At 38.3% G+C, this 23,579-nt stretch overlaps 5 protein-coding genes across 6 annotated transcripts; 3 read left to right on the forward strand and 2 right to left on the reverse strand.

Annotated features, from left to right (window-relative positions):
* Positions 1 to 735: 735 nt before the first annotated feature.
* Positions 736 to 5,966, forward strand: MURE (ALBINO OR PALE-GREEN 13). The gene is made up of 6 exons (XM_023678560.2): positions 736 to 2,683; positions 3,036 to 3,152; positions 3,342 to 3,517; positions 4,236 to 4,381; positions 4,689 to 4,923; positions 5,672 to 5,966. Exons 1-5 carry the CDS (start codon positions 799 to 801, stop codon positions 4,705 to 4,707), a joined length of 2,343 nt encoding a protein of 780 aa, XP_023534328.2. The 5' UTR covers positions 736 to 798; the 3' UTR covers positions 4,708 to 4,923; positions 5,672 to 5,966.
* A 751-nt stretch (positions 5,967 to 6,717) lies between these two features.
* On the forward strand, positions 6,718 to 11,077 carry SPPL2 (SIGNAL PEPTIDE PEPTIDASE-LIKE 2). The gene is given in 14 exon segments (XM_087124013.1): positions 6,718 to 7,213; positions 7,309 to 7,467; positions 7,571 to 7,682; positions 7,768 to 7,887; positions 8,626 to 8,777; positions 8,887 to 9,069; positions 9,207 to 9,241; positions 9,386 to 9,542; positions 9,646 to 9,699; positions 9,793 to 9,958; positions 9,961 to 10,108; positions 10,199 to 10,269; positions 10,341 to 10,424; positions 10,540 to 11,077. Coding segments are annotated over 14 exon segments (1,701 nt in total). The 5' UTR covers positions 6,718 to 7,063; the 3' UTR covers positions 10,650 to 11,077.
* An 893-nt stretch (positions 11,078 to 11,970) lies between these two features.
* Positions 11,971 to 13,643, forward strand: LOC111795927 (aquaporin PIP1-1). Its single transcript, XM_023678568.2, has 4 exons — positions 11,971 to 12,397; positions 12,753 to 13,048; positions 13,143 to 13,283; positions 13,372 to 13,643. The coding sequence occupies exons 1-4, from the start codon at positions 12,070 to 12,072 to the stop codon at positions 13,465 to 13,467; spliced, it is 861 nt and encodes a 286-aa protein (XP_023534336.1). The 5' UTR covers positions 11,971 to 12,069; the 3' UTR covers positions 13,468 to 13,643.
* On the reverse strand, positions 13,599 to 15,511 carry LOC111795926 (BTB/POZ domain with WD40/YVTN repeat-like protein). Of its 2 annotated transcripts, XM_023678567.2 has the most exons (2): positions 13,942 to 15,511; positions 13,599 to 13,680 (listed from the first exon to the last, which is right to left on the reverse strand). In XM_023678567.2, the coding sequence occupies exons 1-2, from the start codon at positions 15,349 to 15,351 to the stop codon at positions 13,669 to 13,671; spliced, it is 1,422 nt and encodes a 473-aa protein (XP_023534335.1). In that variant the 5' UTR covers positions 15,352 to 15,511; the 3' UTR covers positions 13,599 to 13,668. The 2 variants fall into 2 exon arrangements, with proteins under 2 accessions (XP_023534335.1, XP_086980140.1); XM_087124014.1 differs by lacking the exon at positions 13,599 to 13,680 and having other exon boundaries at positions 13,718 to 15,508.
* Positions 15,512 to 16,098: 587 nt separating this feature from the next.
* Positions 16,099 to 22,263, reverse strand: LOC111795928 (Peptidase M1 family protein). Its single transcript, XM_087123900.1, is given in 28 exon segments — positions 16,099 to 16,236; positions 16,328 to 16,399; positions 16,530 to 16,757; positions 16,849 to 17,024; positions 17,117 to 17,198; positions 17,281 to 17,427; positions 17,547 to 17,685; positions 17,767 to 17,915; positions 18,651 to 18,834; positions 18,920 to 19,000; positions 19,080 to 19,189; positions 19,262 to 19,318; positions 19,401 to 19,499; positions 19,545 to 19,688; positions 19,777 to 19,824; positions 19,950 to 20,030; positions 20,104 to 20,167; positions 20,242 to 20,267; positions 20,370 to 20,456; positions 20,552 to 20,579; positions 20,666 to 20,727; positions 20,844 to 21,056; positions 21,137 to 21,244; positions 21,329 to 21,403; positions 21,510 to 21,623; positions 21,702 to 21,778; positions 21,887 to 21,962; positions 22,050 to 22,263. Coding segments are annotated over 28 exon segments (2,874 nt in total). The 5' UTR covers positions 22,113 to 22,263; the 3' UTR covers positions 16,099 to 16,152.
* Positions 22,264 to 23,579: the final 1,316 nt, after the last annotated feature.

Below are 23,579 nucleotides of genomic sequence, written 5' to 3' on the forward strand. Positions count from 1 at the left end.
TATTTCTCTACTTTGTTCATTACTTCTCGTTTCCTCAAGAAGGCAAGTAATTTGATATGAACGATGGTCTAGCGGTAGGTCAAGAAGCTGTAAATGGAAGGAAACTAAAAGTGGGATTCTTGGACCATAACTATTAATATTTTTTACTAGATTTGACTACTAGAACGTGATACACCAGTGAAACATTATTGCATACTAAATAGGCTATAACTTATTTAATGACGAGTAAATAATTATAAAAAAAATAGGTAGTCGGTGAAATTCATCTTAATTAAAATATGACAATAAAAATTTGTGTATAAAATAACTTAAAATTCTAAGGATCTCTCGAAGATAATCTTTTCAAGCTTCTAAACTTTTGACTTTCAACCTGTAAAAGTTTTTTTTGGACCTCTGAAACTTTTGATCGATGATATGTATCTAAACTAGTTGAACTATGCTAAAATTAAAAATTTGACGTATGCCCATAACTAATTATTAATGTGAAAGGGTTAATTTTAGAATAATTTAATGAATATAATATTAATTATAATTTAAAAATTAAATAAAAAAAAGGGGAAATTATTAATGGAGAAGCTACCTATTTATAAAAGGCCCAAATTTACGACAGAGGTCCAAATGTTTGCTAAGTGACAAATGGATCACAAAAAAGCCCAATAGCAGCAACCGGCCCACTTCAACAATCACCAAAACGGTGTCGTTTCCAACATTCAAATCGTTATCCGCTTCAAACCTCCGTCCCCGTCGGAACTGCTGCTACTTGCCGCTAAGACTTCGGTCTGGAAAATCTCCATTTCAATGGCTTCAACCTTCACTTTTCTTCCTTTTCCCCTCATTCTATCTCCCCGTCCTAGTATTCCATGTGTAAGACCTCAATTTCGCCGCCAATATTTTCCCACCATTCGAATTCTCCGACCCTCAGTTCCTTCCGCCATCGGGCCGGACGGAAAGTTCTATCCGAACCCGGCCGACGACGACCCTCCGGAAGCTCCGGAAGATGCCGGCCATGGAGTTTCGAAGTTTCAGCAGATATACCGCCAAGCTGCTCGTGCGAAAAAGATTCAGGAGGAGGATTTCAAGAAGCATCAGTCTACTTATCTGTCGGCCATTGCTGACGTCGAGGATGCTCCCGATAATGCTGAATATTTGAACTCGGAGAGCTCTGGAGATGATTTGTTCGGTGAAATTGACAAAGCTATTGCTATGAAGCGGAAGGAATTCGTGAAGCAGGGACTTCTCAAGCCTAACCCAAAGAAAGAAAAGGCGATTGATAAAGATATTCTTGAGGGCATTGATGAGTTGGAGACCGAGGAGGTCGTGGACTTGGAGGAAATTAACGAGCTCCAGGGGCTTACGGAGATTTCGGAGGACGAGAATGAGGACAAGGACGGGGATGAAGAGGGGCCGGGGAATTTGGATGACGATGCAAGGGAATTACATGGTTCGGATGAACTATCATCTTTTAATTCTTTTGATGTGGATTTTGATAGCTATGGAAAAGTTAAGACTAGAATTGTGGAACCCAAGTTCAAAATGACTTTAGCTGAGCTCTTGGATGAAAGTAAGGTCGTTCCAGTTTCTGTTTTTGGCAATTTAGAGATAGAAATAACTGGCATTCAACATGACTCAAGAATGGTTAACGCGGGTGACTTGTTTGTATGTTGTGTTGGGAGGGAAACTGATGGACATTTGTATTTAACTGAGGCGGATAAGAGGGGTGCAGTGGCTGTGGTGGCTAGCAAGGAGATAGATATAGAAGAAACTTTGGGCTGTAAAGCTTTAGTTATGGTGGAGGATACTAATTCAGTTCTTCCTGCATTGGCTTCTTCTTTTTACATGAACCCGTCAAAGAATATGGCTGTGATAGGAGTAACAGGGACAGATGGTAAAACCAGCACTTCCTACTTGATAAAGGGGATGTATGAGGCAATGGGGTTGAGAACTGGGTTGTTAGGTACAGTGGCCTATTATTTACATGGGGACAATAAGTTGGAGGCGCCTAGTACAACCCCGGATGCTATTTTGGTCCAAAATTTAATGGCAAAGATGCTTCATAATGGAACTGAAGCGGTTGTAATGGAGGTTTCAACCGCTGAACTTGCTCGTGGCAGGTGTGATGAAGTTGACTTTGATATAGCGGTTTTCACAAATTTGACTCCGGAGTCAAATTTGGATTTTCAAGGGTCTGAAGAGGAGTATAGGGATGCCAAAGCCAAGCTATTTAGAAGGATGGTGGATCCAGATCGACATCGAAAAGTTGTTAACATTGACGATCCGAATGCACCATTCTTCATAGGTCAAGGAAATCCAGACGTGCCAGTTGTTACCTTTGCCATGGAAAACAAAAATGCTGCTGTCCATCCCCTGAAGTATGAATTGTCACTATTTGAGACACAGGTTTTGGTTCACACTCCCCAGGGGATATTGGAGATATCATCAGGGTTGCTTGGAAAGCATAACATATACAATATTCTTGCAGCAGTGTCAGTAGGGATTGCAGTGGGAGCACCATTAGAGGATATTGTTAGAGGTATTGAAGAGGTTGATGCTGTTCCAGGGAGATTTGAGCTGATTGATGAAGAGCAGGCATTTGGTGTAATTGTTGATCATGCTCAGACTCCAGATGGCCTGTCCCGACTGCTTGATTCTGTGAGGGAGCTTGGACCCAGGAGGATTATCACTGGTATATTTCCGAGTTCCTAATTTACCTTCACATACCTTGTGAGGAACTGTGTCTAGTCGCGCGATTTCTCAATTTACAATTAACTAGAATTCATTTCCTTCTGTTTTCTTTGCGAAAGGTTTGATCTAAAGACAATGATCTCCCATATAGTATGACAATGTAATTTTTTTTTTCACTCTTACTGCATTTATCATATAAGCAGCCAGGTCTTACTTTATTTATCTATTTTTTATTTTTTACCTGAAGTTCACATTCTTTCCCATTATTCTACCTCTGAATTGTTATAGCCTCAGGAAATAGTTGTGGAATATGTTTCTTATTTGACCAAAATTCTCTTATTTGGTTTGTGAAGTTTTTGGATGCTGTGGCGAGCATGACAGGGGGAAAAGACCCATGATGACAAAGATTGCAACCGATAAAAGTGACATTACAATTCTGACATCAGATAATCCAAGGAATGAAGATCCATGTATGTTAACTTTCTACTTTAGTAGTTACCAAGAGTCACCTTTACCTACATAATGCTTGTAGAGATGCATGCGCAATCGTGTAAAGAATATCATGGTCGCGTGCAATTGTCATGACTTCTTCCTGATAATTTGCATCCATAGAAAATGTTTGATGGTCCTATACTGACAAAAATTTCTCGTTTGATCAGTGGACATTTTGGATGATATGTTGGCTGGTATAGGCTGGACTATGCAGGATTACTTGAAGCATGGAGAAAATGATTACTATCCGCCTCTCCCAAATGGTCATAGGATTTTCTTGCATGATATTAGACGTGTGGCTGTACGTGCTGGTGTTGCAATGGGTGAGGAAGGCGACGTGGTTGTAAGTTACCGTACCCCCTTCCGTTTTTGTATGGAGGTCTTATGTCTGAATTTAAGTGGGGACTGAAAAACATTCAGATAGCATTCTTAGTTGAGCCAAACGACAGTTGCAGACTTCATATAAAATTTCACAAATTTCTCAACATAATTGTACTATTAACACAAAAGATGAGAGCAAAAAGGGTGGAAGAGTTAACCTCCCAACTAGCCAATAGGATTGCAAAAAACTGTCCAATTGTCTTGTATACTAAAAAAAGAATCATTACCAAAGGATTTCAAGAGATTGCCTCACCTAGACATCCAAAAATGGCTTTATTGAAAATCTCTGCTGTAGTGAATGATTCTGCTAAAATGCATTAACTTACGGATAAAAAAAGGCTCAAGATTCTTAAGAAATAAATGATTCTTCGCTGATAGATTCTTACCTTTATATTTAAAGGGGAGTGTGTACATGATGGCACATTACTTCAGTGAGAAAAAGAAGACCTGGAAAAGAAATTATGGATAAAAGTTGGGATTTGGTTGTAGGATGAATATATCGGTTATCTATCTAATTGCTTTCATAATTATGGGATTCAAAGATAAGGTACTGACAACTTAAAATTGAGTCCCCTTTTGTAATTTCTTTTATTTATGAGCTATAATGAGTTTCTGGCCTGATAGTTAATTCCGTTTGAGCATTATGTGATATCATTTTTATCATTTGCCGCTTGTTATAGGTGGTTGCTGGCAAGGGCCATGAAACATATCAAATTGAAGGTGATAAAAAAGACTTTTTTGATGATAGAGAAGAATGCAGAGAAGCATTGCAATATGTTGATGAACTTCACCAAGCTGGAATTGACACAAGTGAATTTCCATGGCGGTAAGTCGAGTGAATCTTAAACTCATATTAGTCTAATGTTTTCTGGAACTCCTCATTTAGTGGTTAGTTGTGCTTCATTACTTGCAAATAATTAAGTGATCTGTTTCCCGTGCTCATAACTGCTTGCTATTAGTGCTAACTAACAAGCAGCCATCACAATCTGTTTAAGTTCTTCGTCTCCTCAATACTAGGGAGCATATACCTGACTGAAAGAAGAGTAAAAAGGGCTTCTCATTCGAGAACAATAAAATGCAGATACTAGTCATTTTGTTTTTGATCATGCTGTTTGTTTCCTATCGTGTTACAGGTTACCAGAGAGTCATTGATACAAGGTTCAATAAAGGAATGAAAATTCTGGACGTTATCCTCGGATCAAAAATGCTACTGGTGGAGAATTGAATTGCTATTGCAAATATATATTCGATTGATTTATCTACAAGGAGCACTTTAAGGGCCGTTGGATTTGGTTGCTCAGATTGAGGGAATAATTACTGCATATGTTTTCGCTGTTGCTCTGGTCGTCGGTTGGATAAGCAGCAACGGTATGAACAATTCTGTGCAATCAAATTTATCATAGCTGTGAGAAAATATATCTGGTGTCAACTGCTACATTGGTCTTACTGTTTGTGGTTCTAGTATAAGAAAAAAGCTGACATAGTTTGCTAGTAAAAAGACGAACAAGTAGAAGATTGTATAAATGATAATTAACCACATAACATTTTGAAATTAGACAAGAAATGATGTAGGTACGTAGACTCTCGAATCTTTGAAACTCTGTTTGCTGGGGAGAAGATCATTTAGCTTAACACTAAATAAGCTTGAACAAATGCTATGTACTCATAATGTCTGATTGTTGAGGATTGTTGGGATAGGAGTTCCACGTCCACTAATTAAGGGGTTGATGATGGGTTTATAAGTAAGAAATGCATCTCTACTGGCGTGAGGCATTTTAGGGAAATAAAAAACAAAGTCACGAGAGCTTATGCTCAAAGTAGATAATATCATATCATCGTGGAAGTTCGTGATTTCTAACAATGATTTGATTGCTTCGGACTTCGTCATTATTTTGCAACTGTACTCATTCTTGGGCATTATGCTCGCGACCCACCTCCATTATTCTCTTTGGGGCTTTGTCCACCTCAAAGCTAGCCAGCTTCACACAGCTTTTTAGTCTGCAACTTGGGGCTTGAACCTTTCAAATCTTTTAGCATCATGAGGATTAGTTTATCTTCTTAACTGGATCATTTCATACATGACACTGAATAACTTGTTCAATTCTTCCATGTTCAGATGCGTGCCCGAGTTGGAGATGGAAGTGAAGAATCCGAATCAGTGCTCGTAATCAACTGTTATCTGTGTGTGTAGGTCGTTAGGTCATTGCCTTCTGAATTTTGAATGTGTGATAGAGGGTACTTTTGTAAATTTAGAAGGATGGATAGTTGCACCGACGTTTGCCTTGCCATAACCACATGGCTGGTCTGACGGCAGGAACACACCCTGTCCTTCATGTCGAGGAACTTTCAGCAAGTTTTGGTTAATTTGCTTCTCAGCTCAAATTCCTTAAATTTCCACCTAGTTTCCTATATTTGCCAAACGAGCCACTTTTATTCTCTTAATTACACTACCCTCCACATACAACTGCTATACTGTTTTGCAGGTTGGTCCTTCAATTTTGTTTCCTTTTTAATATAAAATCAAAAAGAGATCTCTATTTAAAATTCAGGTTTTTTTTTTTTTTTTTTAATTTTTAATTTTTAATTTTTAATTCTCACATTTGACCTATGTTTGTGCATTTACAAGTTTATTATAATTGAGGATTCTATGTTAATAGCATGAAAATACTAACAAAATTATTCATTTTTATGGTTAAAATATAATTTAAATTAAATAAGTCCACATGAATAGCATTAGCATCCTCTCTCGAGATTGTAAATTTAAATTTTTATATTTCACATTTATTGTAAGTAATCAATTTAAATAAATAGTTAAAAAAAAATTGTTTTTGAATTCAAAGTATTAATTAATTAGGGGAGAAGTTCAAATTTTAACTCATATTTCCTGCACAAAAAACCTATTTTTGGTCATAAATATTCTTGCTTTAATCCTCTAGAATAATAAAAAAAAATATTATAGATTTTTTTTTCCTAGTAATTAGTGAAAAGTACACAATGGGCAGTGAAGTGAAATTATTAGAAAGTGGAGGTCCTTATCTGCAAAGAAAACATTGATAAAGACGATTATTGTCTAATTATGTCGTTAAAAAGGTTCCCGCCGTTTCCAATGGTAGTTCGTACGGAAACCCCGTTTACTTCAAAAAAACCCAGTAATAGTTTAAACAGAAGCACGAGCAAAGATTCATACACGACATTAATTTTGTCCTCATTTCACATCTACATGTCCAGTTCTTCATTTTTCTTTAATCCATTGGATCCATGATGCTCTTTATTTTATGATGCATTGTCTGCTTTAAATCATTAATCTAGTGTTGCTTTGATTTCTACGTTTTCCCCCATTTTTATATCCAATCCTGAGCTCTGTTGCTGTTTTGGGTGTACTCGAAACAGAGCGAAGCCACCCATTTGTTTTTTTTCTCCTTTCTGGGGTTTCGAGATTTCTGATGCAGAGAAAGAAGAAGACCCATCTCTGTTTTTGAACTTCTTTTTGCTGAGAACATCAGAATCTATGGATTTACAGAAGCATTTTCATGGTAGGTTTTCCTTATTCTCTCTGGTTTTGCTGCTGATTTTTCCTTCTTACGTGTTGGGTGGGGATATTGTTCATCATGACGATTTGTCTCCCAAAAAGCCTGGCTGTGAGAACGACTTCATTCTGGTAATATATCCAATGCCTGTTTCTTGTTTCGGCTTCATAATTTTACTGGGTTTTCTTGAAATTTGTTAACATTTTGATTGGGCTTCACCAATTAGGTTAAAGTTCAAACTTGGATCGATGGCATAGAAGCCAGTGAATTTGTGGGTGTTGGAGCTAGATTTGGTGCTACCATCGTTTCAAAGGAGAAAAATGCAAACCAAACACGCCTTGTTCTTGCAAATCCCCGTGATTGTTGCAGTGTGCCAAAAGACAAGGTTCTTCATTTTGAGATTATAATGTTCTTCCTTCCTCTAGTAGCATGAACATTGAAAATTTATGCACATTATTTAATCATGCAAGCAACCTGTTATTTGTTAGCTTTCTGGAGATATAATCATGGTTGATCGAGGTCACTGCAAATTTACTACAAAAGCAAATATTGCTGAAGCTGCTGGTGCTTCAGCTATACTGATAGTAAATAACCAAAAGGGTAAGTGATGATATTTAATATGAAGATCTAGTGCATCATGTTTAATCTATTTGATGTGTTTTTAACGTGCTTCTGGACTTTTCAGACCTTTACAAGATGGTTTGTGATCCTGATGAGACTGATCTAGATATACATATACCTGCTGTCATGCTCCCTCACGATGCTGGTACAAGCTTGGAGAAGATGCTAATAAGTAATTCTTCAGGTAAGCTTTCTCCTTACTTTCTGCTTTCATAGAAAACACTAAATTTATTGACAATTGGTTGTCATTTCATTAACTAATATTTATTGTTAAGTGATCGTTTACGGGATATATGTACTTTGGTGAGATACCACATCGGTTGGGGAGGAAAATGAAGCATTTTTTATAAGGGTGTGGAAACTTATCACTAGTTGACGCGTTTTAAAAACCTTGAGGGGAAGCCCGAAAGGGAAAACCCAAAGAGGACAATATCCGCTAGCGGTGGGCTTGGCTGTTACAAATGGTATAAAGCTAGACACCGGGCAATGTGCCAACAAGGAAGCTGAGCCTTGAAGGGGGATGGACATGAGGCAGTGTACCAACAAGGACGCTGGGCCCCGAAAGGGGGTGGATTGAGGAGTCCCACATCGATTGGAGAAGGAAACGAGTGTCAGCAAGGACGTTAGGCCCTGAAGGGAGGGGAGGGGGTGGATTGTGAGATCCCACATCGATTGGGGGGAGAATGAAATATTTTTTATAAAGGTGTGCAAACCTCTCCCTCTCCCTAGTAGACGCGTTTTAAAAATTTCGAGAGTAAGCCCAAAAGGGAAAACCCAAAGAGGACAATATCTGCTAACGGTGGCCTTAGGCTGGCTGTTACAAAGTTTCTGGACTCCGTGTCTATTGGAGCTTATTTTTACTTTCCATTTGAATGAGCAAATCAGTTTTTTTGTCCCTTAAAAAAGTTTTTGGACCCTGCAGTGTCTGTTCAGCTATACTCACCACAACGACCACCAGTTGACATAGCTGAAGTATTCTTATGGTTGATGGCTGTCGGTACAATCTTGTGTTCATCATTTTGGTCTGCCTGGAGTGCTAGAGAAGCAGCTATTGAGCAGGACAAGCTACTAAAGGTAGCCCAACTAGTCTCCGGCGACTTCTAGCAACCTTTTCCTCATCGTTCATTTAGGTGTCGTTCTTCGAATTGTAAATGTATACTTGATGAATTACAATTTCTTGTAGGATGGTGCAGATGATATTCAAAATGCTGATGAAATAGACAGCCCTGGTGTTGTATATATCAACATGGCATCAGCAGTCCTGTTTGTCATCGTTGCGTCGTGCTTTTTGATTTTGCTTTACAAACTCATGTCGTACTGGTTCATCGAGCTTTTAGTAGTCCTTTTCTGCATAGGAGGCGCAGAGGTATGCCACAAAGGTCTTAATAATCAGACATTCAATAAACATAACAATGTTCTTCTTTTGCAAAAGTCGATGGTGTGCAACTTCCCATCAGATACTCAAACATCGTCCATTAACATTATATCTTGCTCGATCTACAGGGCTTGCAAACTTGTTTGGTCGCGGTATTGTCGAGGTAAAATTGATCGTGCTCTTGCTGCATTTGACACTTGTAAATTCTTAGCAGATACATGTGCAAATAGATCAATTTAGGTGCTGATATCAATCTTAGTAATTTTGTATGATCAGGCTGTCTTCCTTATACTATATGGTCATGCAGATGCTTTAAGGAAATTGGAGAACCATACATCAAAGTGCCATTCTTTGGAGCTGTTTCGTACCTCAGCATGGCGGTTTCTCCATTCTGTGTAGCATTTGCTGTCGTTTGGGCTATCTATCGGAGTGCGTCGTTTGCCTGGATTGGTCAAGACATACTTGTAAGATAATTGTGTCAGCAAGAACCTGTTCTCTATTATATGAAAATTAAGATCCCTAATAATGTAAGAAGCTGAATTCTTGTTTTAATGCTTTGTTAACCAGGGAATTGCACTGATAATTACAGTTCTTCAAATAGTTCGTATACCGAATCTCAAGGTAGCGATTTCGAACTATGTTCTATGTAGATGTATCTGAAGAACATGATGGTCCTTTTCTAGCAGTTAATTGTTGGGTTTGAGTGTTTTCAAGGTTGGAACAGTGCTTCTCAGTTGTGCCTTCTTCTATGATATCTTTTGGGTCTTTGTTTCTAAGAAGTTGTTCAAGGAAAGTGTGATGATTGTGGTAAGTACACTGTCATAGACTAGAAGAACAACAGTTCTGAACTACTTGACTGAGTTGCTGCTATTGAAAATCCTTAACAGGTGGCTCGTGGCGACAAAAGCGGAGAGGACGGCATCCCGATGCTGCTAAAGATCCCACGCATGTTCGATCCGTGGGGTGGTTATAGCATCATTGGATTTGGTGACATTCTTTTACCTGGACTTATAGTAGCGTTTTCTCTCAGGTTTAAGCTTTGTTGCCTTCATGACATGCCCATACTTCATAATTGTTAGTGAAAACCTGTGCATAACAAAGACTTGGGATATCCTTACAGGTATGACTGGTTGGCTAATAAGACCCTCCGGGCTGGTTACTTCTTACCAGCAATGCTTGCTTATGGATCAGGTAATGAAGGGAAGGAATGCTGTCTTGATGTTTGGTTCATGTTTTGAAAGGTTTCTTGAAACTTTTGTCAGGTCTTCTGATTACCTATGTAGCTTTGAACCTGATGGACGGCCACGGCCAGCCCGCCCTGCTTTATATCGTCCCGTTCACTCTCGGTAAATAACTTTATACTCCCGACATCATTATTAACACAATGTTCATCTTAGATATCAACGAGTAAACAAAACCCGTGACTATGATTAATCGAGACCGAAACACGTGTTGATGTAGGAACACTTTTGATACTGGGGAAGAAGAGAGGAGATTTGGGGATTTTATGGAGAAAAGGAGAACCAGAAAGGGTGTGTCCTCATGCTCATCTTCTCATCAATGAGGATTAAAATGAAGACACTGTTCATGTAGTGTTCATAACATACATACATATATATATATACACATATATTTATGTATGTATATATATATATAATATATATTAGGAATGTGATGAAGGAAGGCAGCCTGTGTAGAGTAAGCAAGAGCTGGTGTTGAAGGTCAGTTGCTTTACAAGTCTTCATAGTGATTACTTGTGGTTAAATCTGATGCCAACTTGGCTATGAACTTTTAATTTTTACAGTATGAAGTTTGAATTTAACATAGCCTTTTATTATATGTATGTATGTATATGTATGTATGTATAGGTCTGAGTTGGCACAAGTCCACATGGCAGTGAGGCATCCAATGACTCTGAGTTGTCAACCACTCACCATTTCTCTTTAGCTTTAACCATTATAAATAAAGGTTGGGCCCACATGGTGGGTAAGTTATATCATCGATTAAAAAAATAAAGGAAAACAAAAAAAATAACAAAACGGCCAGTTGATCTCAGCCACACGATTTGGTCTTTTTTTTTTTTTTTTTCTTCCAAATTTCTTTTTACTAATTTGTTGGACTATTGATTAATCATGTGATCGTTACATCACAACTAATTTGATTTTTTTTTATTAAGCCTAATTTAGTTTATGAATTTCTTTGCTACTATTTTTAAACCTATTTTCAAAATCAAAGTTTAAATTTTTTAACTAAAAAGAGGTCATTTTTAACATTTTAGGAATGAAATCTAATACAAAATACCCACTAGTAAAATAGAATATATATTTAAACTTATTTATTAAATTTGAAAATAATATATATATATTTTTAAAAAAATGAATGAGTTTATTTAATTATTTATTTTTCACTCAAATGTTTTAATGAAGATTAGGTGGTTGAAGAAAAAGAAAAAGATGATACTTTGGAGTATCACTGTTGAGGATAAGAACAGCAAGACAGACCAACCCACAACCTGTCAAATCCATCTCCCTGTTCTAGAAAGATCTTAGAAAATTACGTTTTTGCCCCTCTTCCTTTTCTAGAAAGATCTTAGCAAATTACGTTTTTGCCCCTCTTCTTTTCCATAATTTCTATGTAATTTTTTAAATGTTAAATTAACCCTTTTATTTTCTGTATTTTAATAATTTTATTCCAAAAACAAATAATAATTAGTTGATTAAATTTTCATCAATGTCCCTCATTATGAAGCTTATATGTTAATCAAATATGAGTGTGTGAGATTTTGGTAATGCATCATTTTAAAAAAAAATATTATTTTTAAATTAGTACTTTTTATATCACTTGGAGTTTAAAAAAAGTATTATTTAAAGCATTAAAAAAAGAAAAATGAAGAAAAAAGAGAGTAAAAAGAAGAGAGAAGGCATGACTTGAGTGTATGCAACCTATCCCTTCCATTAGAACCCTTTGAGAGAACAGAAGCCTCACACAAAAATGGAGGGCAAAGAAGAGGACGTCAAGCTCGGAGCCAACAAGTACTCTGAAAGACAACCCATCGGCACATCGGCGCAGACGGACAAGGACTACAAAGAACCCCCACCGGCGCCGCTCTTCGAGCCCGGCGAGCTCTCCTCATGGTCCTTCTACAGAGCCGGAATTGCCGAGTTCGTAGCCACTTTCTTGTTCCTCTACATCACCATTTTGACGGTGATGGGAGTCAGCCGAGCTCCTACCAAGTGCTCCACCGTCGGCATTCAGGGCATTGCTTGGGCCTTCGGCGGCATGATCTTTGCTCTTGTTTACTGCACCGCTGGAATCTCTGGTAAACCCTTCACCCTCTGCGTTCCAAGTTTTTTTTCATGAAGTTTGCTTGTTTTGTTCTTTAGATCTGTATTGGGTTTTTGTATATTTGTTAAATAAAGTATGTTTTGGGTTTAAATTGGCATTTAAACTTTTCTTAAGTGTTAGTTTTGTTGGGTGAACTTGGATTTGTTTGAGTTATAAACAATGGATCATGCGGTTTCTTTAAAGGGGGTTGGGACTAAACTAAAATGCATAGTTTGTGAGTTCAAGAATAAACACTAACTGGGTTTCAATTAGTTGCTAAGAAAACTAGATATCTTTCTAGAAGACTGAATTGTGAGTTTTCCTTGTTGGGTTTTGTGTGTGGTTCTCAGGTGGGCACATTAATCCGGCGGTCACGTTCGGGCTTTTCTTGGCGAGGAAGCTGTCGCTCACCAGAGCCATATTCTACATCATCATGCAGTGTCTAGGTGCCATCTGCGGTGCCGGCGTCGTGAAGGGCTTCGAGAAGTCCATCTACGTGCAGAAGCTCGGTGGTGCCAACTTCGTGGCCTCTGGCTACACCAAGGGCAGTGGCCTTGGCGCTGAGATCATAGGCACCTTCGTTCTCGTCTACACTGTCTTCTCCGCCACCGATGCCAAGAGAAATGCCAGAGACTCTCACGTCCCTGTAAGAATCATCAAAAACTGAGGAGCGGGGCAGAAGAAATTTAGACTAGTTTGATAATAATGTTATTTTTTTGTTTGTTGAATGTCGTGGGCAGATCTTGGCTCCTCTTCCCATTGGGTTTGCTGTGTTTTTGGTTCATTTGGCGACCATTCCCATCACCGGCACCGGCATCAACCCAGCCCGGAGTCTGGGAGCTGCCATCATCTACAACAGGCAGCACGCTTGGGATGACCATGTTAGTATACAAGTAGTTGAATCGAAGGGTGATTTTTGGATGAGATTTTAATGAACAAATATTAATTGTGTTGTTGAATAATCTGCAGTGGATCTTCTGGGTGGGACCTTTCATCGGAGCTGCTCTTGCAGCTATTTACCACCAGATCATAATCAGAGCCATTCCATTCAAGGCCAGAGCTTGAAGACTCAACTACTTCCACTGGAACAGACAGGTCTAGTCGAAATCGAAATGTGTTCCTTTTCTATTCGCTCTTTTGTTTGCTTATTTGGTCCTTCAGGACGACGACTGACATGAATTTGTGTGTAAATTAAGTTTTCTATTATGTGTTGTAATGGAGAATTGTTCCCTTTTGCATCATCAATATCTACCACTTTGATTCAATCTAAGACGGACGCTGTCACAGATATCAAAATTGTATGAGCATATGCAAGTACAGAAATCTTCAACCATTGTAATTCAACAAAATAGACAAACCATTGTAATTCAATGATACCAAAACGCTTATTAGCTCATCACTGAATGCCTAAAAATACTCATTACAAATATTCATCTACACAAACCCCAGTTTTGGATTTTGATAAATAACAATACAAACATCATTTACAAAGAATGCAAAACCATATATTCATTGCCTTTGTTAAGAGTATCAAAATACCTTATTTGTACTCTGCCAAACCTCCACAGATTGCTGGTCTTTTCTTGTCACGAACATCTTATTCCCTCCAAATGCCAATTTGGTCACTCTCCCACCTCCCAAATCCTTCACTCTCCCCATCACATTCTTCCTAAAAACTCTCTCCTCTAACCTTAATCCTCCTTCCTTGCTTCCTCCATTTTCAACTGCTACTTCTGACCACAACTCTATGATCCCTCCTTCTCTGCTACAAAACACCTGATTTCCATAACTCTCAATCTTCCCCCCAGCCCCTGCCTTCTTCCCATTCACCACCTTCATCCTGTCCCCTAGGAGGATCCATGGATTCCCATCTCCAAGCTTCCTCAAATCTGCACTGTAAACTTCACCAGAGCTCACACCAATCTTGAAAATGGCAGACAGGTTCTCAGATATTGTCATGTCTGAGAAACAGTCCACTTTCTCCTTCAGCTCCCAAGCTATGTTTCCTGTTCTAATGTCCCAAAATTTGATGTTGCCCTGTACACCAGAAGGTCCACTGTGAGACCCAGAAGCCATTAACAAATTATAACCTGCAACCCAATTCAACATTGTGGCTGGGATTGCTGAGTCGATATCCGCTCCGAAGATCTCATTGTGGCCAATTTCATTAACGGGACTGAAGGTTTGTAAATCGTATATCATAATGGAATTTGAGTTTCTTCTGCCTGATTCGAAGCTGGTGAAGAGAAATTGAGAGGAGGCTCCAATGGCTTGCACGGTGGAACTTGATCGAGTCACGTTCTCCCAATTAAGAATCGTTCTCACGTGGCCGGTATCGAGATCGAGGACTTGCAGTCCAGAGAAATCGGTGGCACCGGCAGCGGCCACCGAAGGCGACAACGCTAGAAGGGAATCGATCGCTGAGAATTGCGTCAGAATCGTCGTCTTCCTCTGAAGCGACCAATCAAAGGAGGTGATCTTGCCGCCGTGAGCGACGTGGACCGATCCAAACGGTGTCGTCGTAATCGCCGCCGGAGGATCTCGGCCATTGAGGGGCAAAATCAGCGATTTCTCAAGGTTGAAAGCTTCAAATTGGGAAGGATTAGACAAAGAATTGATCAAAAGCGATTCGATTCCATAGAACTGCGACTCCGAAATTAGGTCTTGCAGATCAAACGCCTTGGCTTTAGACGGAAGGTAACCCGTTCTGAGAAGCGAAAGTATGAGAGAAAAGAGATCGGGATCTCGATCGATAAACGGCACATCGGATTGCGATGAATCGAAGAGCGTTGATAACAGAGATTTGGAACCGGCTAGGGCTAGGGTTTGCTTGGTAGTTTGAAAGAAATGGCCACCAACGTTAATGGCGACGATATTAGATTCAGGGTTTAATGGCGGGTGAATCAAATCAGAAGAAGAACACGTTGAACCAGAAAAAGGAGGCGGCATTATCGACAAAACTAATCGAAAAAGAAAAAAAAGAAAAAAAAAGAGGATCTTGAAAGAGGGACGAAAATTTGAAGAACTTCCGAAGAACAAAAAGGAGAAAAATGTTCAGTTTGTTGCCGATCTCAAAAGTCAAAACGTCATTCCTTTTTATATAGTTTTTTTCTTGTTTTCTTTGGTTGGTAAAAGCTAGTGCTGTGTGATTGTAAGATAATTATAATAATAAATAATTTGTATCCACAAAATAATTTTATCAAAACTAAAAACATTTAAAAAAAAAAAAAAAAACGTGAATCATGCAAACATATGTTCATTAATTTTGGTTCTAAAGATAAAAGAATTATTTGCCAATAATAATTAATCATGATTTCACTTGTATCATCTCGCTTTATTACCATAGAAAATTAAGGTTTAAAAAATAAATGTTGACCTAATTATCCATATTTCTTTTATAAAAAATTAAATTATAAGATAAATGTTTTATTTTTTATTTTTAAAAAAAATCATTTAAAAACCTTATTACTAATACACTATTGTGGATAATGAATTTTTGGTTGTTTCATTAATTTAATAAAACTTTTACGAATAATCTCTTTAATGATGCCTCTCCGCTAAGTTTAAAAATCTAAAGAATTTCAAGTAAAGTTGAGATTAATTAATTTAATAGACGTGTTCATAGTTGATATATATTTTTAAAGTTCAAAAATATTTTTGAAATGGGGGATTAGATTTAAGAGAAGAAAACATCACATATGCAAACAAGCATATTTCTAGATGATATTATTATGAATTATTATGATATCCTCAAGCTGCTGCTAAGCTTTTTGATGCAATTTCAAACACATTTTCAGACAGTCCATTCACAGACAGTATCTTCTCCAGTTGTTCCTGCACATATCATCATCGTCGTCATCATCAACATCGCATATGATAGCTGATAACCGAATCTACTTAGCAATTGCCGAAGTAATCATATTACCTTGGCAAGCTTTTGTCGGTGTTCGTCGTAACGCTTCCATTTCGTGAAGACAGAGACCATTCCAGAGGCCACCTAGAATCAATGCGTGAATAAGAGAAGAGATTCCGAGACAAATGAATAACGTACGATGGATGGGGAACTTTAACCAGAACCAGGAGATCGTTACACCGATTTCACGGTCGATGGGAGTCACTGTACTCACCTGGGGATTAATTTTATCTAGTTGCATGACAGCTTCTCCCAAGAATTTATAGCCAGATCCGTCCTTCGCGTGCAAGTTGACGATAGATCCACAGAAACCTCCAATCAAAGAATATACGTTGTTTGGATTTCGAATGTCGAATGCTGGATGATTTAGGAGGTTCTGAACATTCACAAGATTGCCAGGAATGTCTGACATGGCTTGAAGAGCAAACCATTTGTTGACAACCTACAAGTGATGTGTACAACAGTTTGAAAAGGCCTTTTAGAATGATACAACCAAGCCAATCAAGAGTCAGTAAGAACAGGTAATGACTAACCAAATAGTCGTGCTGCCACTTGGTGTAGAATTCGGCGAGAACCTCGTCACGAGTTTCACCTGGCTTCTGGTCTAGAGCCACCAAAGCTGCAAATTGGTCGGTCATATTCGAGGCGTTCTTATACTCATCAAGCACAAGATTGGCAATCTCTGCATCCTCAACTAATGCAAGATATGCTGAAAACCATCAAAGAAAATGAAGATATTAGTTGCCTTGACAAGTTTACAGAGTAATTATTTCAACCACGAAATTTGTTGGCCGAGCAGACCGAGAGAAATATTCTTCAAAGCACGCCTCGCCATTTCAGGATGGTTGAACACATATGCTTCTGAACTCCTGTTGTTTTCTACCTGAGAAGATTAGAGACACAATTTTATGTACAGAACAAATAGTTCAGACTTCATCAAATTGCAGGTTCAGAGAAGTTCATACTGCAGTGAGAAGCTCTGCTTTCAATGCATTGGCCAGTTGCTTCCTGATGAAAGTTCGAACGGCATGAACAGCATCGGGATCTGCCACCGCCATCATGTCCATTATTTCTCCTGCACCGGGGAGAGTTATAGCTTTCGCAATGAATTCCTGGATTACCAATGGTCATTCACTTATGTTATCAGTATTGTCTCCATATTGTCCAGCCAACAGCCAAAAGTGGCTCAATGAAGAAAAAACCAAATCACAAAACTAAGTGCCTGACATACTTTATCCAAGCTCGAGTCAGAAAGTATGGATCTCAGACCCTCCACAAACTTCGAATTAAGAACCAATGGTTTATTTAGTTGGTGATCGGCCACCAATTGGAGCATCAGTTTCCGTGCTAACACTTGTCCAGCCTCCCAACTAAATCACAAAATGATCGGACCTTGTTCAATGGTTATACTATTGAATTAACCTTTTAAAATTTTTTATATAAACACAAACCGGTTCAACTCATCAGAATCATGGGCAAGAAGGAAAAACAGATCATCGTCATTTAGATCTGTTTCGAGACGGATAGGAGCACTGTAGCCCCTAAACAAAGATGGAACTGGTCGCTCGGGTATGTCAGAGAAGACGATCTATTCTTCTTTCTGCATCATGCATAGCGGTCAATAGATAGAGGAAAACATGGATTTTTAAATTCTAGATCTCCTGTTCTTGCACATAAAATAACAAGCAAGTGGTGGTCTAAACTATAATTGGTCAAACAGAAGTTAACATTGTCAAACAAAAGTCTAACCACCAATACAGTTATTGTGGCGTCGGGTGGAGAGAGGAACGAAGTATTCTTACAAGGGTGTGGAAACTTCTTCCTAGTAGATGCGTTTTAAAACCTTGAGGGGAAGCTCATAAGGGAAAGCCCAGAAGAGAGAACAATATCTGCTAGCGGTGGACTTGAGTTGTTACAGGAGAACGAAGCATTCCTTATAAGGGTGTGGAAACCTCTCCCTAGCAGACGCGATTTAAAACTGTGAGGCTGACGACGATACATAACGGGCCAAAGCGGACAATATCTACTAGCAGTGGGTTTGGGCTGTTACAAAGGATATCAGAGCCAGTCACCGGGTGGTGTGCCAGTGAGGATGCTGGCCCCCAAGGGGGGTGGATTGTGAGATCCCACATCGGTTGGAGAGAGGAATGAAGCATTCCTTATAAGTGTGTGGAAACCTCTCCCTAGCAGACGTGTTTTAAAACTGAGGCTGACGACAATACATAACGGGTCAAAGCGAACAATATCTACTAGCAGTGGTCGTGGGTTGTTACAATTATACATTACAAGCAGTTCGAAAAGAACAGTCACAGAATAATGTAATTTATTTGCTAACCTTGGTCAGCCTGAGGACTGTTTGGTAGACTGGCCGATCATTTTCAGCTATAGATTGCAACACCCCATCATGATATATAGAGGACAGAGGCAAATCGTTGCCGGCTGAGTCTAGCAGACCAAGAGCAACAGGTATAAACATTGGCTCTTTATTTGGCTGCCCAGGAGTTGGTGGGACATCTTGGCTGTGAAATTTTAACCACTCAGCATAACTTGTAAACAACTACAAAAAAGATTGATAAGGTAAAAAACATCCAACGGATTATATACCTGAACTTCAGAGTAAAAGTACGACCATCGGAATTGTAAGATGATGTAACTTTGACTCGAGGGGTCCCAGCTTGAGAGTACCTGTATTTTAGTTGTATCCATAAGCACTATAAATGTTTCATGAAAGGAAATTCAAATGTAGTAAAGTAGCTATAAACACCATAGTAAGAAGTTAGCAAAATCGGCATTATTCGCATCCCGCATTGCGGCGTAGAAATCCTCACAGGTAACAGCTTGGCCATCATGCCTCTTGAAGTAAAGATCCATGCCCTGAGCGTTTGAAAATAATTTTAAAGATCTATACAATCTTAGAAATTAGTTTTAGGTATTTTCAACCCTTACTTTTCTAAATCCTTGACTTCCCAATAAGGTCTTGTACATCCTCACGACTTCAGCACCCTAAGTTCACAAGTCGTTAATCGTTCATTAACGATAATTTTGACCCAGACAAAAAGAGAAGCATTATGCATGAATGACAAACCTTTTCATAGACCTGCAAAAAGAGATCATAAATTAGATGTCTCTTCATAGAATGAAAAGAAAATGAACTTAACAGCATGTAACAACTCGATGATAAAGCCTACCATCACTGCATGTTCAAGTCGGTACAGGACCCATGTCAGATCATAACTTGATAGAAGAAAAACATTAAGACCCCATGGTTCAAAAGAAGTCTCATCAGTAGAAATTGAAGAAAAGAACAAACAAATAGCTCAAATTTTGAGCAAACCCATAGAGAACAACACTTTCCTGTGTAAAAATTGTCCATCTGTAGAATGTTGAGATCAAACAATTAGAATGGCTGTCAAAATGAAATAGGCGTACACCGAAAAGTTCACATAAATATAACCACTAACCTTGATATAGGAATGTGGTCGAACAGGATGAGCCATGGGACCAGCATCCTGCAGAACAGAAAGGAAGGGACAAAATCAGCTTTGAATGCTAATTTCTACTTCAATTCAATTGGCAATTGAAATTTAGTAAATGGTTCGTGGGGGAATCTGAAAAGTGGATACAAGAATCAAACCTGTGGAAACTGATAGTTTCTGAGTTTTGAAACGTCAGAAATTCGCTTTACAGCACGACTTCCCATGTCGGATGAAAATTCCTATTATTGAGGCAATGAGAAGAGTTTCCAAGGATAAATCGGGTGTTTGTATCTCAAGGGGTAAATATCATACCTGATCACGGAACACCGTAAGACCTTCCTTCAGGCTCAGCTGGAACCAATCACGGCATGTCACCCTGCATATTTACATTGTCAGCAGTAGTTTAAAACAGAGCACAAGCCTGCTCTAGGGAACAATAACAAAAAATACCTGTTGCCAGTCCAGTTGTGGAAATACTGCAAGACAACATAAAAAAATTCATGCGATTATTAAAAGTCTGCTCTCGTATTAAAGAAAACATTATTCAGAGCTTTTGAGTGACAACTTTTATGACGAACCTCATGGCCAATCACTCCTAATATGGCAGCATAGTCGGAATCAGAAGCAGTTTCTGGAGATGCCAAGACAAGTTGTGAATTGAAAATCTGTTTAAAAGAAAAACGAAGGAAACGGCATGAATAACGTTTTGAATTTTATCAGGCACATGGTCACAAAAGACACGAAGTTTAGGAAACAATACATTCAAACTCTTGTTTTCCATGGCTCCCCTGGGTAATTAAAAAAGAGATTTATTTAACAGAAGTCATCTAGAGTCAGTAAAATAGAAACAAAAGCAAAATGAACAGAAACACACATGTTGAAATCTGGAACAGCCACAACATTGAAGAGATCGAGATCATATTCTAGTCCAAAAACCTGTTTTCAGCATACAAAAATAAATTGATATTGCATTAAATACTGAAGATTGCTACAAAAATAAAGAAAAATCAAGTAAATTAAAGAAAAATCTATTGGTATATTAAAATACTAACATCTTCATCCCATTTCATAGCTGCCTTCAAAGAATACATGGCATGCTCGGTCTTGGGTACGTCTTCAGCCGGGGTCCATATCTTCAAGGAGATTTTCCTACCTGAACGAGTAATAAAAACATCGTCTCTGCTTACAAACTTGCCAGCTACTAAAGCAAACAAGTAGCAAGGTTTCTTAAAGGGATCCTCCCAGAGGGAAAAATGTTTTCCACCCTGCAGAAAGAGTGCTAGTGCTGAGCATGTAACAAAGGGGTTATACAAAATGCTATCTGGTTGTGTAAAATGAAGGTCACCTCTAGATCACCCTGATCTATAAGATTCCCATTAGACAGTAGCACCGGGTATAATGACTTATCGGCTTCTATGCGACATGTGTACTTCGCCATTATATCAGGACGGTCCTGCTCAACATTCATGGTGATTTAGTTAATTGATTGTCAAAAATTACCTGAAGAAGAGATATATGCAAAACAAAGTCCCCCAACCTGGTAAAATGTGATCTTCCGAAAACCTTCAGCTTCACATTGTGTGGAGAAATTTCCAGTTGATTTATAGAGTCCCTTCAACCAAAGCCAATTTCATGGTAAGGTCTAGAGTTGCAATGCAGAAACAAGCAAAAAGAAAACCAGAGAGAGAGAGCGAAGTATCGACGAATGTATGTTCAACCTTTAAAGAAGTGTTGTTCTGAGGATATATCTCATTAACAATTTCCAAGGTAAAAGAACCAGTTGGCGGTGATAGGATCGTCAAATGGCGGGAGTCCAGAACGTAATCTGCCTCCTAAGAATATTATACAGGGGAGTGCCTTCACATCAAATGTAATATGAAGAAAACTAATTTATTTGAGCGGCAGTTCACCTCGAGGTCCTCGCTGTTAACCTTAATCGAAATCAACTTCATATCAACCCCATCCAAAACAAGAGGAAATTTGGATCCTGAACCAAAAAGTAAAGAAATAATTTACACATATATACCATTCAAGTTTACAAGTGGAACACGGCAAAAAGGAAAATATAAGAACAGTTAGTCATCACTCCAGGTACCTTCAACTCTAGGGAAGACTGTTATTCTTGAACTGACGATTGTCTTCTCCTCACCCAACAAAAATTTCAAATCCACCTGCAGGGAAATTGATGTGTTCACTCAATAATATAAACTTCCATGGCAAAAAAATTCAAATCCCAAATTAGATTAAGGTTCATGTACCGTGTCGAAATAGTAATCAGGCATCTTGTAATCTTTCAAAAATATCTCTTTAGGTGCATCCATTTTGTTTTCTTCAGATTTTTCTTGCAAAGCTTCTGTTGCAACTAAACAAATCAGCTTCCTAATAACTTACTTAGCCCCCTGAACAAATTTGGAGGGGAACACAACTTGCTAAAAATTTCATAAATCTACTACTACATTCTGGATAATTGATAACACGAACTTCCCTAATTTCTGAAGACACCATTTTCTGTCCATTGATTGGTGGAAGTTGAAGAACAAACATAATGAAACAAATGAAGCAAACTGGGAAATGGGTAATCAGAGGAGCAGAAAAGATCAAACACAAGAGGTTATTCCTTTCCAATCCCGCGTTGTTGCATGGTAAACCCAATCGGAGCATTCGGATACAAGAATCATGAACGAGCTACTAATATCAATTACTTTCTACAAACTCAGAAACGAGACCTCGATGAAATTAAGCGACACCCAGATAATCGAAAATTCAAAACCAAGACACCCAAAATCCCCTAATGAAAAAATACCCTAAATAAGAGAGCAAAGCAGAAACACCCAGTTCACTCTTAAAAATTAAACCTCCATGAAAGATTAGAGGGTGGTATTGAGGAGGTACCTGGAGTGATCAAAATGCAGAGAAACAGAGAGTTGTACTTTCGTTTTCCGTTTCGATATAAACACAACAAAAAATAGGAAAATTATAAGTATAAGAAAACTATGGAATAAAAACTAAAAACAACAAAAAATGGGAACATTATAATTGGATTAATCTTTTTTCTAATCTATTTATTGCGTGTATCTGTCAAAATGGCAATTTTGGGATACAAGTTTAACGCAGTGATTAGTTTTATCTCGGGAATGTAATGCTAAGCTAATCTGACAACCATTGAGTTCGTGGGGGCAAGTCCAGATCAAAGCTACCTCTTTTGCTTTATTGAAAATTTAAACTCTTACCCGTTTGAAGCTAAGATCATCATATTTTTTTTAAAGTTCATATAGTTCTTAGCTTTAGCTTTGTGTTCGTCTAGACTAACATTATTTTAAATGATATATAGCAAAATGATAAATTAATACACTTAAAAAGTTAAATCCAAATATCTATTTAAAATAAAAATATATATTAAAGCAAAATTAGATGCATAAATTTTGATTTTTCCCCTCAAATTCAAGTGAACCGTTGTACATGACCATTATGTACGGAACATTAATTTGGTATTGGGCTTTGGGTTCTGAAAGCCCAAATAATTTTGTCTTCCAAAGCCCACCTTGCAAATACGTTGATATTGGGCTACATCAAATGAAGTATAGCTGGGCTTTGGGTTCTGAAAGCCCAAATAATTTTGTCTTCCAAAGCCCACCTTGCAAATACGTTGATATTGGGCTACATCAAATGAAGTATAGCTGGGCTTTGGGTTCTGAAAGCCCAAATAATTTTGTCTTCCAAAGCCCACCTTGCAAATACGTTGATATTGGGCTACATCAAATGAAGTATAGCTGGGCTTTGGGTTCTGA

Source organism: Cucurbita pepo, chromosome 5, assembly GCF_057944985.1.
Source record: "Cucurbita pepo subsp. pepo isolate OVF chromosome 5, ASM5794498v1, whole genome shotgun sequence".
In the NCBI taxonomy this organism is placed as follows: Eukaryota; Viridiplantae; Streptophyta; class Magnoliopsida; order Cucurbitales; family Cucurbitaceae; genus Cucurbita; species Cucurbita pepo.